Source organism: Elaeis guineensis, chromosome 1 (assembly GCF_000442705.2).
Source record: "Elaeis guineensis isolate ETL-2024a chromosome 1, EG11, whole genome shotgun sequence".
Lineage (NCBI taxonomy): Eukaryota > Viridiplantae > Streptophyta > Magnoliopsida > Arecales > Arecaceae > Elaeis > Elaeis guineensis.
This window is the reverse complement of record NC_025993.2, coordinates 31595044-31608557: the sequence shown is the minus strand read 5'-3', so window position 1 is coordinate 31608557 and position 13514 is coordinate 31595044. Positions and strand designations below refer to the sequence as shown.

Genomic DNA, 13514 nt, shown 5'->3' with positions numbered 1-13514 from the left:
TGGGGCTGTCAAATCGCTAGGGTTGACCATGCCTTAGGTGGGATAATGCCCCTAGGCGGCAGTGCCGCATGCCGTTGTCAGGACTGACAGTCTCTGACAGTAGTACGGCGATTGGAGGAGCCACCGACCATAGGTCGGCGTCCAGCTTAGGGGCGTCGGGTGAAAATTTGGGCCCCTCCGACAGTCAGTCGGGCACGTTGCAGGAGTCGGGCATCGGACTCCATAGTGCAGTCGGTTGGGAGAGCGAAAAAGGTCTGCCCGACCGACGTATCTTCGGTCGGTCGATAGCCGTCGATCGGTCGGTAACGGCACCCGTCGGTCGGCGGTCGGGGTCGTCCGTCGGGGTCGTCGGTCGGAGTCATCCGTCGAGGTCGGTCGGGGTCGTCCGTCGGAGTCGTCCGTCGGTCGGCGGTCAGTATATCCCAACAGTTGCCCCCCCACTCCTGAGTCCGATGTCGAATATCCATTGTCCGACCCTTGGTCGGACGTATGCGTCGGGATGTATGATAAACGGTGGCAAGCCGAATATCCTTCGACCGATCGTGACCAGATCGGTATGTCGCGAATGCGACTGCGGTCGTCCTGGCATTTTGCCCTTCTTAGTCGAAGCTAAGTCGGCAAGTTAGCCAGCCGCATTGGTCGAAGCCCTTTGCCTTCAGAGGTGGGGGCCGTCGTAGATATTCTGCCCCTTCGATCTCCGTCGTAGAATCCGATGTGTCCTCGATGATCGAGACGTAGATTGAGCCATTGGTTTGGCGATTCGACGATCAGGCCGACGATGGAGTCGTAGATTCGGCGATCGACAATCGAGCCATGTTGGTCGGGGCCTTTTGCCTTCAGAGGCTGAGGCCGTCGGCTCGACGATCGAGCCATTGATTCGGCGATTAACGATCGACCATGTTGGTCGGGGCCTTTTGCCTTCAGAGGCCGAGGCCGTCGGTTCGACGATCAGTGATCGAGCCGTTGATTCGGCGATCGATGATCGGCCGTATTGGTCGGGGCCTTTTGTCTTCAGAGGCCGAGGCCGTCGGTTCGACGATCAAGCCATTGATTCGGCGATCGACGATCGCCCGTGTTGGTCGGGGCCTTTTGCCTTCAGAGGCCGAGGCCGTCGGTTCGGCGATCGGTGATCGAGCCATTGATTCGACGATCGATGATCGGCCGTGTTGGTCGGGGCCTTTCGCCTTCAGAGGCCGAGGCCGTCGGTTCGGCGATCGATGATCGAGCCGTTGATTCGGCGATCGACGATCGACCGTGTTGGTCGGGGCCTTTTGCCTTCAAAAACTGAGGCCGTCGGTTCGACGATCGGTGATCGAGCCGTTGATTCGGCGATCGACGATCGACCGTGTTGGTCGGGGCCTTTTGCCTTCAGAGGCCGAGGTCGTCGTAGATTCTCAGCTCCTTCGATCTCTATCAGGATCTGTGCATGAGGAGCGGGGAGAGGGGTGTAGGAGTCATACCTGCGATGCGTCGGTCTCGGACTCCGTCGTCGAGGCAAGACCCATCTATCGGTGGAGGGCCTGCTGGGTTTAGCATGGGCCCGACCTTTCTTTCGTTTTTTCTTTTGGCCCGTGCCTTAAGTCAGGCGCCGGTCAGAAGCACCTTCGTCCGTGCACATGTACTTGTACGCGCGCTCCAGCAGTTCGGCGTATGTCCGGGGGAGGGTCTTGTCCAGAGAGTATGTGAAACGGGACCCCCTTAGCCCCTGTTTCATGGCCGAGATGGCCATGCCTTCGTTGAAGTCCCGGACCTCAAGCGTGGCCGCGTTGAATTGCGTCACGAAGTGTCGTAGAGTCTCATTTTCTCTCTGCTTGAGAGAGAAAAGACTGTCCGAGGTTCGTGGCAGCTTCCGACTGGTGCTAAAATGGACCACGAAGGAATGTTCGAGCTGTCCGAAGGAGTGGACACTTCCCGAGCGGAGGTCGGAGTACCAGGCCCTGGCAGCTTTGCGGAGTGTGACAGGAAAGCCGATGCAAAGAAGAGCGTCGGTTGCCCCTCGAATCGTCATGAGAGCTTTGTAGCTCTCCAAATGGTCGATCGGGTCGGTGGAGCCGTCGTAAGGCTCCACGTGTGGCATCTGGAACCGATTGGGGATCGATTCGTCGAGGATGAGTCGGGAGAGAGGTTGGGTGGTCTGGAAGTCAATGTCATTTGAAGACTTCCGCCCGTCCACCTGCAGCTGTGCGAGCCGACGGTCGATTTCCTCGAACCTGCGTTCGTAGTCGTCGGTCCGTTGGTGCTGGGAGACCCCAGGAGCGGAGTCTCCAGAAGAGTCCGAGAGAGAGGCGGACGGTGTTCGCGGGCGCTTCTCCTTTCTTGCTCGTCCTAGCTGGGAGGGAGAATGCCGTCGGGACCGATGGGTGTCGCACCGCGGCCACCCCTCCTCCTCTCGACAGGAGCGCTGTGGCAGGTGCTCCTGCGGAGGCGACGGAGACCGATGCGGGCGTCAGCGGCTGCTTCTGGAGGGCATCGGACGTGCCGCCGGTTGCCCGACCGGTGAAGGCGGCAGCCGGACCGATTGTTGCTGAAGGCTTTTGACCGCATCCGTCAGCACGATCATCTGCCGTACGATCGCCGCGATCTGCGCCTCCGTGGTCACCGCAGAGTGCGGAGAGCTAGGTTCCGCCGCGGAGGGTGGAGGAGAGGCCTCTTCCCGACAGGAAGAGCGCCTCGCCGATCCGGTGACCCTCGATCGCTGAGCTCTTGTCTTTGTCATCCCTCCTACCTGGCGCGCCAATATGTTGCGGCTAATCCCCTCGTCGCCTGGTCGTTGGGAACGAGCGCCTGCAAAAGGAAGTCCGCATTGACCGGAGGCAGCTCCGATGGGGACCCTCCGACGGTCAAGTCAGAGAGGAGACTAGGCAACAGTGAAATGAAAACAGAGAGCTCAACGAGAGAGAGAGAGAGCTAGAGGGGAGGGAGTTCAGGGGTTTGCCAATCGACCACTAGTACTGTTGCCTTCCCCGATATATATAGTGGAGTATGATATGGCGCCGTCATTAATGGCGCGGACAATTGAAGAATTGTCAACTCACTGAAGACTGTCAGAGTTGCCGTAAAGGTGTCAAATCGTCGTGGGGCTGTCAAATCGCTAGGGTTGACCATGCCTTAGGTGGGATAATGCCCCTAGGCGGCAGTGCCGCATGCTGTTGTCAGGACTGACAGTCTCTGACAGTAGTACGGTGATTGGAGGAGCCACCGACCATAGGTCGGCGTCCAACTGAGGGGCGTCGGGTGAAAATTTGGACTCCTCCGACAGTCAGTCGGACACGTTGCAGGAGTCGGGCATCGGACTCCATAGTGCAGTCGGTTGGGAGAGCGGAAAAGGTCTGCCCGACCGACATATCCTCGGTCGGTCGATAGCCGTCGATCGATCGGTAACGGCACCCGTCGGTCGGTGGTCGGGGTCATCCGTCGGGGTCGTCGGTCGGAGTCGTCCGTCGGGGTCGGTCGGGATCGTCCGTCGGAGTCATCCGTCGGTTGGCGGTCAGTATATCCCAACATTAGTTTTCCACTGGATAAAAATAGTTATCACTAAGGAAGGTGCACCAGTGTGGATGCTGCAAGTACCGTACAGAAAAATAGTTATCACTACCCCACAAGCTGGTTTATATTAAGCAACAAGCCTTGTGTGCAATCTTAGAAGAAAAATTGATGCTAGTTATGACTCAATACAGTGTTAAACATGTGGATCAGATTTTTTTTTTTTCCGAAGAAAGTTCCACTTTCTCCTGAACATCATGGCAACCTACCTCAGAAAAAACATGAAGCTATTTATGAAATGGTAACAGTTATCAGGATATCTATTTTGCCTCGTCATGCAAATAGTTTTGAATGACCACAGGCCATTAGTCATCACCTTGCTTACATCTTAGTTCACAAAAAACTATATTAATTAAGATATTATATGGACTTATCTGATGTGATAAAATTATATTAATTAATTCAATATAATATTTTTTTATTTTTTGGGCATGGTATTCATTGTGATGGCCCAATCCACTTGACAGGCCAGGCCCAGCCGTGGCCCAGCCCATCTGGACCACAACACAGAGCAGCGGAAGACTACCGTTGCGTCCTCCTCTCCGACGGAGTACGGTCACCGGCAAAGTCGGATTCCGGTCACCGGACCGCAGGTCCCTCTATAAATAAGTCCCTGTTCTGTCGAATAGTCTTCATCGCTATTCCTTTTCTCTTCTTGCTCCCTCTTTTCTGCCTTCGAGTTCAATGATCTCTAGCACTATGCCCGCCGGAAATCAAGCCCGCAGCAGTCGCCGGAGCCGGTAAGAGCCCCAATCCCCCTCTTCCTCAGCTTCCCTTGTGATTAGGATTGTCGCCGACCATGAAATCGGCCAAGAAATTGGCGCCGGTGAACGGGCAACGGCCAAGAACCACCGAGAAGGGGCTCTATTCTACATCCCCTGTTTTCAGGCGTTCTTTCTCCTTTTTCTGGCCACCTGCGCCACCGTCTTTGGACACAAAACCCTGAGCCAATCCATCCCTCTTCTTCCCTTGTCATTAGGATTGTCGCCGGCCAAGAAATCGGCGACGGGGAACGGCCAATGGCCCAGAAATTGGCCGGTCCAGAAGTTGACCGGAAACCAGAGACAGGCCTCCATTCCGCATCCCCTGTTTTCCTGGGTTCTTTCCCATTTTCTGGCCACCTGCGCCACCGTCTTTGGACACCAAACCCTGAGCCGATCCATCCCTCTTCTTCCCTTGTGATTAGGATTGTCGCTGGCCAAGAAATCGGCGCCTCCTGCGCCGGCCAAGAAATTGGCCGGAAAACCACCGGGAAGGGGCTCTATTCTACATCCCCTGTTTTCAGGCGTTCTTTCTCCTTTTCCCGGCCACCTGCGCCACCGTCTTTGGACACAAAACCCTGAGCCAATTTATCCCTCTTCTTCCCTTGTCATTAGGATTGCCGCCGGCCAAGAAATCGGCGACGGGGAACGGCCGATGGCCCAGAAATTGGCCGGTCCAGAAGTTGACTGGAAACCAGAGACAGGCCTCCATTCCACATCCCCTGTTTTCCTGGGTTCTTTCCCATTTTCTGGCCACCCGCGCCACCGTCTTTGGACACCAAACCCTGAGCCGATCCATCCCTCTTCCTCCCTTGTGATTAGGATTGTCGCTGGCCAAGAAATCGGCGCCTCCTGCGCCGGCCAAGAAATTGGCCGGAAAACCACCGAGAAGGGGCTCTATTCCACATCCCCTGTTTTCCGGCGCTTTCTCTGGCCACCTGCGCCACTGTCTTTGGACACCAAACCCTGAGCCGAGTCCCCCAGCCTCCTAAGAACCTCCACGGTGAGGTCATGCCCGCCGGTCAACGGCCAACGGGCAAAGAGGAAAAAGGCCCGGTTCCCCTGCTTTTCTGAGCCTTTTTCCCATAGATTTCTTGCCGGCTGGTCATCACCCCCGACCGTCCACCGCTGCATGTTGCCGGCTGGTCATCATCCCATAGATATTTATGACCTTATGGTTGTCAAAAAGTGCACTTGCTCATTATTTGTTTAATCAAAATTAGTTATGCTTCTTATCTCATATTGTTTGAACCTTATTTTTATTGTTTCAAAGAAATTGAAAAGAATCTTGTGATTATATTCAATTTGATCTCTTTACAATTTACAAGACGATCCTAATCCTAACCATTCATCATTTCTAAGTTTCCTTTATGGCATGTGCACCTGCATCAAGGCACTCCGTGTTACTTAAGAGTGTCATTTGCTACATTTTTCAGCTTTGTCGTAGCTCTTTATTCATATTTGAAATGTTTAATTGTCTTAATTGTGTTGAGGTGCTTGATCTCTCTTCTTGATTCCTGTTGATAGATTGCAAACTCATGCAAACATGCACTTTGAAAATGGGAATGCTCAAACTTTCAAAAGGATAAGGTTACGCCCTTCGGCTTTTGAAAGCAATCGCTCTGTCCGGAAGTCTGATTTTTCTCATGAAGAAGTGCAAAGGTGAATGATTTTTTAATTCTTTGCTCTTCTTCAAATGGTCTTAGCAGCAATTCAATTGAGATAATATATCATTGCATAGCTTATAATAACCCCATTCATTGTATATTAGCTATAAATTAATAGCCCGAAGACAGATATATGGGTCCGTTTTGAAACCTTGCTGCATTTTGGTGTGCTTTATGAAACATTATATTCCTTGTATTCCTGGTAGTAAGAAATCATCATTGTTTCTGCTATTTCCTTATTTTTATATTTTTTATCTACTTGATGGATCATATCTGTGGCAATTGTTTTTCAGGCCTGATATATCCACTCCTAGATTGGGCCGTCGAAGGAAATCTCGAGTAAATTATGATAAGTTCCCACCTCAACAGAGCAATCACCAGATTGTGTCTTATTCTGACGCACATGATAGTGGAACTTCATCTCCACCGAGGCCTTCTTTTCGTAATGGAACCAAAAGGGCAAGATCTCCTGTACCTTCTGTTGATGGTTTGGCAACATCTTCTATACAATCTGATTCTGAAAGGTATTCTCTACCATTTTGCTTACCTTGGCTTTCTTCTGGAAAATGACTGTGGTATATATCTCATGAGTTCAGCAAGTTCTGAAGTAAATTTCAATGCAGGGAAATGCAACCGAAGGCAAAGCGGTTGGCCCACTTCAATGTTGAACTAAGCCAACCAATTCCGAACCTGCATGATCTTGTTAAGCACGAACCTTCGGGAAATAAGGAGAACCAAGCTTCTTTAGACAAATGCAATGCAGATGAGCATACTGAATTAGCACGTGATTTATCTAGCGGTGACAATTTGTTTGATACTGAAGGCCCAGAATCATCTCAAGTTGTGGTTGGGCTTTGTCCAGATATGTGTCCAGGTATGTTCCAAGGATTTTGATATCATAATCTTGTGTATTTATTTATGGTAATAGTTATTAGATGGTCACTGCTTGTCCTTTTTTGCCAAAACTTGAAAAGCACTGAAAACCATTTTAGAGTAATAAGCTGGATTGATATTATGATTCAGAATCTGAACGGAAGGAGCGTGAAACCAAAGGAGATCTGGATAGGTATGAGCGCCTGAATGGAAAAAGAAACCAAACTACCAAATTTCTTGCTGTCAAAAAGGTAGTTGATGAGTAATCTCCATCTCATGTCCACCTGATAGAATTTGTTCTAAAATTACCTTTCATCACCTATAACAGGAAGCATGATTGAATTTCTTATCTGATTCATGCAGTATCATAGGACAGCTGAGCGAGAAGCTGACTTGATAAGGCCTATGCCAGTCTTGCAGAAGACGGTTGATCATCTTCTGAGTTTGCTGGATCAACCATACAATGACAACTTTTTGAGTATGTACAACTTTTTGTGGGATAGAATGCGGGCGATAAGGATGGACCTCAGAATGCAACATATTTTCAACCAACAGGCTATCATCATGCTTGAGCAGATGGTATCATTTAGTTCTAGTTTTATTTACTCTTTTTTTTTTTTTCCGCATATTGCTGCCATTATGCAATAGAAATTGAGCAGTTGCTGTTCCTTTTCTGACACCAGATAAGACTCCACATCATTGCTATGCATGAGTTTTGTGAATACAAGAAAGGCGAGGGCTTTTCAGAAGGATTTGATGCACACTTGAACATAGAACAAATGAGCAAGACATCAGTTGAGTTGTTTCAAATGTATGATGACCAGAGGAAGAAGGGAATCAATGTTCCAACAGAAAAGGAGTTTCGTGGTTATTACGCACTTCTCAAGTTGGATAAGCATCCAGGATACAAAGTAAGCTGTCTTTCATCTTGGCTGTGGCTTAAAACCATATACAATTTTTAGCTGATCTTTTCCCCTCTCTCTGTTTTAGGTGGGACCTGCAGAGCTCTCACTTGACCTTGCTAAGATGACTCCAGAGATTAGATGCACTCCAGAAATTTTATTTGCTCGAGAAGTAGCAAGGTATTTGTGTGTATTGATGGTCAGTTATTTTTACTATAACAACAATGAAATGTAACATAACCCATTGGTTTTGTCATTCCAGAGCATGTAGAATAGGTAATTATATCGCCTTCTTTCGCCTTGCAAGAAAAGCAACTTACCTGCAGGCCTGCTTGATGCATGCTCACTTTGCCAAGGTAACTATTTTTCCACACAATCTACATTCCTTTCGCATGCAATTCATATGATTGTGATACAAGTACGTGCACTGATTCTGTCTGGATATCATGCTTGGATTTCCTCGATATCCCATTGAAAATGAATGATGCATCAATGAACCTGAAATTTACTTCAATTCTGTTATCTCTACTCTTGTAATAGATTCTTTCAATGCATTATTTTCAAGTTTTTCTAATAACTATATCTTTTACTAGCAAGAAGCATGAAAGGAATCTGTGGGAATGGATTGATCCTTGTGTTGATGGAATATGGTCCTTGGTACAAAGAAGTAGCAAAGATGAAGTTGCTGGGATCCCATTAGGTGCAGGATCACTTTGGTGGAAGAGATTCTTCTAAGATTGCATTGGCTGCATGATCAATAGATAAATCATAATGGCAAGGCAAACATGTCGATTTTTCTCATTTTGAAGTCTGTGCCGAGGCCAATTGAAGCTGATGATGTCATGATCAAAATTGACGTGCAAGGAATTTTATGTTCCTATTATGCAGCCAATTGAGCTTAAGAGAAAAGGACATGAGGGATATGCATGCCTTAGATATGGTTTTGATTGAGTTTTGAGGGTTATAGTTAATTTTTGATTCTTTTTGCATCCATTTTCATAAAGGACCTAAGTAGTTTTAAAAGAAGATATTGTTTTCGAATTGAATTAGTGTCTGTGATATTTTTCATAGGTACATATTGAAAAAAAAATGCTGAGCTCAAAAGCAATAAGGAGCTAATCTCACCATGAAATCTGCAAGCTCTGTGTGTGTGTGTGTGTGTCTCGTGCACGCAAGTGTAAGACAACTCAAATTGGATGTGCTCATCCACACCCAACATGTTTACAGCCTTAATCTGATTACAGTGGTTATCTGATGATGGTTTTAGTTCAACCAGCCATTACCTCGATCATGGTTCTTGCATTATTTATTTATTTATTTATTTATTATATGCTTTATGTCCTCAGGAGAGGATTAGCATTACTAGCCATGATTTAGCCTTACTGCATCTTTTATAGAACCGTTAATGATGTTTTATGAATACATTTAGTTAAACAACACTTTTTTCTCCAGATAAGAACAAAGGCACTTGCTGCTTTGCACAGAGGTCTTCAGAAAAACCATGGAATTCCCATTGCACATGTTGTGGACTGGCTAGGCATGGAGGTAAAATTTGCCATTTAGCTGCTGGTCAATCATCAATTTCATTTCCGCAGAACTTAATTCTCTAAACATTTCTTTACCCTGTTCAGGAGGAGGATGTTGAAGGTCTTCTGGAATATCATGGGTTTGTTTCGAAAAAATATGAAGAGATGTATATGGTGAAGGAAGGTCCATTTCTTAATGGTGACGTGGATTTTCCAACCAAGTGTGCGAAACTTGTGCACCTCAAGAAGTCCAAGAGGATTATTGATGATGTTTATTCTGAGGCTGTCACACAAGCTGAAGATGATTCTGTACAAAATGATGAGGATGAACAAATAACTGAATTAAATGGACAAACCTCCATGGGTCAGGAAATCTTGCCTCAAACGGAGACAACTATAGTTCAAGCTGGAGCACCTGGATTCTCAAACTCCAAGCTCATAGTCGAGAATACAGCCCCTCAGACAGAAGTAGGCAAAAGCCTAGAAAATGAAGCATCAAAAATAATTTTGTGTCCCAAGAATGAAGTTGCCAGTGAAAAGCTGAAGTTGATTGTAAGGTTTGTTTTTCTTCTTCTTCTTATTGCTGTTTTTTTTTTTTTTAACGTGATTCAGTTTTTAAAAACAGGAGTTGACAGTTATGCTTTACATCATTTACTACCAGAAAATGGAAGCAGATAACATCCTTGTGGAGGAAAAACAGGGAACAAATTGAGTTCCTTGCAAGTTCATTGAGTTCACTCTCCTTAGGACCACCAGAACAACAAATTGAAGCAGTGAGACCACCAGAACAAAAAATTGATGAAGTAAGACCACCAGAACGACAAATTGAAGAAGTAAGAACACCAGAAGGACAAATTGAAGCTGCGAGGCCACCAGAACGACAAATTGAAAAAATAAGATCGCCAGAACAAAAAATTGAAGAAGTAAGACCACCAGAACGACAAATTGAAGAAGTAAGACCACCAGAAGGACAAATTGAAGCACGGAGACCACCAGAACAACAAATTAAAAAAGTAAGTTATCTCCCTGATATGTCTCTGATCTCCATAAATTATTTGTGAAGTTATATATTATGTTAAATTTAGCTCCTTATTTTACTTTATCTTTTAATGAAGCCACCAAGACAAGCCAGAAGCAAGCTCAACATTGATTACATTGTGAGAGAGAGATATGCAAGACATGAGAAATCATGGTCAACACTGAATGTCTCAGACCTGGTTGCACCAATTTTAAGTGCAAAAAATCCCGTTGCCAGATGCCTTTGCTGGAAGTTGCTTGTCTGTGTCCAAGGAACTGACACAATGGGTCAAACCAATCTTTTGGCTTCAAGATGGTTGCTCTCAAAACTCATGGGGTCTGGTAAAGAAAATGATGAACTGATGGTTTCATCTTCTCACTTATCAATATGGAAGAAATGGATCAACAGAAATAGTTCTTCCAGGAAATGCGTCAACAGAAGTAATTCTTCCAGGAAATGGGTCAACAGAAATAGTTCTTCTGAAGCCTGCTGTTTATCTGTCATTAGGGAGGCAATGTTTGTCCATAAGGAGCCATTTGCTTATGATGATATTTTTGCTGGTGCAAGCTGCATTATGTTTCTGGTATCAGAAAGCATTCCATGGGAAATTCAAAGGGTTCGGCTTCAGAACCTTTTAATGTCTGTACCTTCTGGATCGAGCCTACCTCTTTTGATAGTAGTTGGTGATGAGTGCAAAGAAGAGACTGCTGATCCTTCAGCCACAATAATTAAGAGACTTGGTCTTCATGATGCAGACAAAACAAGGGTAAACTTGTTTTCAGTTGTTTTCCTGGTTGATAGAGAGCACTTTGGTTTCTTTGATGATGACAAATTGAGAGAGGGTCTACGGTGGCTGGCAAACTGTTCGCCTCTACAACCTTCTCCACTTCTGGCAAAGACCGGTGAACTGGCCTCGAATTATGTGAGATCTTCACTGAGGGTTCTTGACAATTGTAATGCCTCTGAATTGGGTCCAGACCATTGCATCTTAGCTTTTAACAAAGCCCTGGACCGATTGGTGGAGGAAATTCTGACTGCGGCATCCATGAATCCAATTTGTTGGCCTTGTCCTGAAGTTGATCTGCTAGAGAAATCGAGCAGAGAGAGAATGATAGCAGACATGTTCTTACCCAGCATTGGTTGGAGCTCACCTGCAAGAACTGAGCCACTCACTAGAGCAATAAAGGGTTGCAAGCTTCCAAATTTTTCCAACGACCTGTCTTTTTTGAGCCAAGGTTCCTATATGGGTTTGAAGATTCCAAATCAGAAGTTAGCTTTTGAAGATTGCTTGATCAAGTATCTTACACAGTCGTCTAAATTGTTGAGTTGGGATCTAGCTGTTTTGGAGGCCAGTATAATGGTACAGAAGGGTGCAGGTCTTGAGCTACGTGGTTCATGTTATTACATTATTCCAAGATGGGTTACAATTTTCAGGCGGATCTGCAATTGGCGACTGCTGAATTTGGAATTTGGGGAGGCCTCAGTTGCTTATGTGTTGGATTCCGTCTATGAGATAGACGCTGAAGGGCAACAGCCACTGCATTATACTTTGAATGACGTGCCATTTGATGAACTCTATGAAATCTGCTGTAGATCATTGGTAGACCAACCCTCATCAGTTCACATGCCTGCATGTCCGCCCCCAGGGGTCGCCCTTTGAAGATGGTTGTGCTTCAGAGACTGATGCTCAGTAGGAAAACTGATGGAGATTTCAGAGGCAGTACCTTTGTTGATGATTACTCCCTAGAGGAAAAGGATAGAAATAAACAGAAGGTAGCTGCATCTTTATCTATAAATAATGACAAGTTGGCCATGTTATTGGCACGATGTAAGTGTTCGAAAGACAGGATAGATGAGAAATTTGCTATTTGTATTTGAATCCCATCCGTGGGCTTTTTATTCAATAATAATATAATGTTGCATTGTTATCATGTCCGTTTCTCTTGCTTTTCTTGTGAGCTGATCTTCTCTGAAATGCCATTAGTGCAGTATAATGAGTTCTTCAAATTTTCACCACAGAAAAGTACTGACTTGTTCCGATGTGCAACATTCTTGAAATGCTTTTGGGAGATGATAGAGCCCTTCTTGGCTCGTTTGTGGTTATAATGGTTGTATGTGTCAGAATGTCTGAGATAAAACAAATGGTTTAAAAACAAAGTACATGGGACAGATGAATTGTTAGGTATGATGCTGTAAATACTGTCTAAATAGTAAAGCTCATGTGCAACATCGTCCTTTTTTTTTTATTCTAGTATTTCAACTACCGAACTTGGTTTATACTGAGCTTGGAGTTTGTATTAAAATGATGTTAGATATCGAGATGTTCTTTATTTGCTATGTTATGCTCCGAAGCCCCTTCTCTCGAGTAATGCAACAGTATTGGTAGTCTAGCACCAAATATTTCTCAACACTTCTAGCATACCACCGCAAGATAATTGATGGTTTTAGTGCCAATCTCGGCATCCATCAGTGTAGAGGAAATGTTTATTGATGGGGAGCTATCGTACCATTTTTCTATTTTTTCGTACCAACACCTAAAATTTCACAATTGTTTTTGCTTTGACTTTTGTTTTGACCTTTTTTTTTTTAATAAAAAGATCAAACTAGAGAGCTTTATATCTCAATCTAAACCAAAATGTTTTTTAGTGACTCCCTGGAAGAGACTTGCTGTTTCAGAATCAAGACCATCTTGCTGTTCAAGGATATTGTGATGCCGATTGGGTAGGTGCTTGTGATAGTTGACATTCTACTTCTAGTTACTGTATGTTTGCTAGAAGCAACCTTATTAAATGAAGGATATTTGAATTAATCTCTCTTCTCTGCGCACACCATTTTTCTCATCTCTCTTCTTCCTTCTTGTTTCTTATCATCTTCTATGTCATATTTATTCGTTTCTTCCATTATCATTTCTGTATACATGATCTCCGATTTGATTCAGTTTATTGTCAGTTCTGAGAATAAAGACAACCGGAAAGATCATCTAAATTTAATCTCAAACTATGTACAAACTAGTGTTTGTCTCATCTAAAGAATTAATTATTACATGTCACAGAGGGTATGTGTTACAAGAGTTGGAAACAAAGTTAGAACAAATATCCATGTATCCATGCTTGATGGTGTTGCCAGAAGTCATGGGATCTCAAAATCTTGTTCCAAGAAGCTTGAGTTGAGATTAATAAGGAAAGTTGTACCAATACTAATTAGAAAATATTAATCATGTTGTA

General features: G+C 45.3%; 1 protein-coding gene across 1 annotated transcript; it reads left to right on the top strand.

The window, feature by feature from the left end:
- Nucleotides 1-4012: 4012 nt before the first annotated feature.
- Nucleotides 4013-12216, top strand: LOC105033900 (SAC3 family protein B-like). Its single transcript, XM_029261431.2, is given in 15 exon segments — nucleotides 4013-4283; nucleotides 5832-5966; nucleotides 6265-6495; nucleotides 6595-6845; nucleotides 6995-7095; nucleotides 7208-7423; nucleotides 7528-7755; nucleotides 7835-7926; nucleotides 8009-8102; nucleotides 9199-9291; nucleotides 9378-9829; nucleotides 9934-10285; nucleotides 10388-11947; nucleotides 11949-11980; nucleotides 11982-12216. Coding segments are annotated over 15 exon segments (4080 nt in total). The 5' UTR covers nucleotides 4013-4227; the 3' UTR covers nucleotides 12169-12216.
- The last annotated feature ends 1298 nt before the right edge of the window (nucleotides 12217-13514 follow it).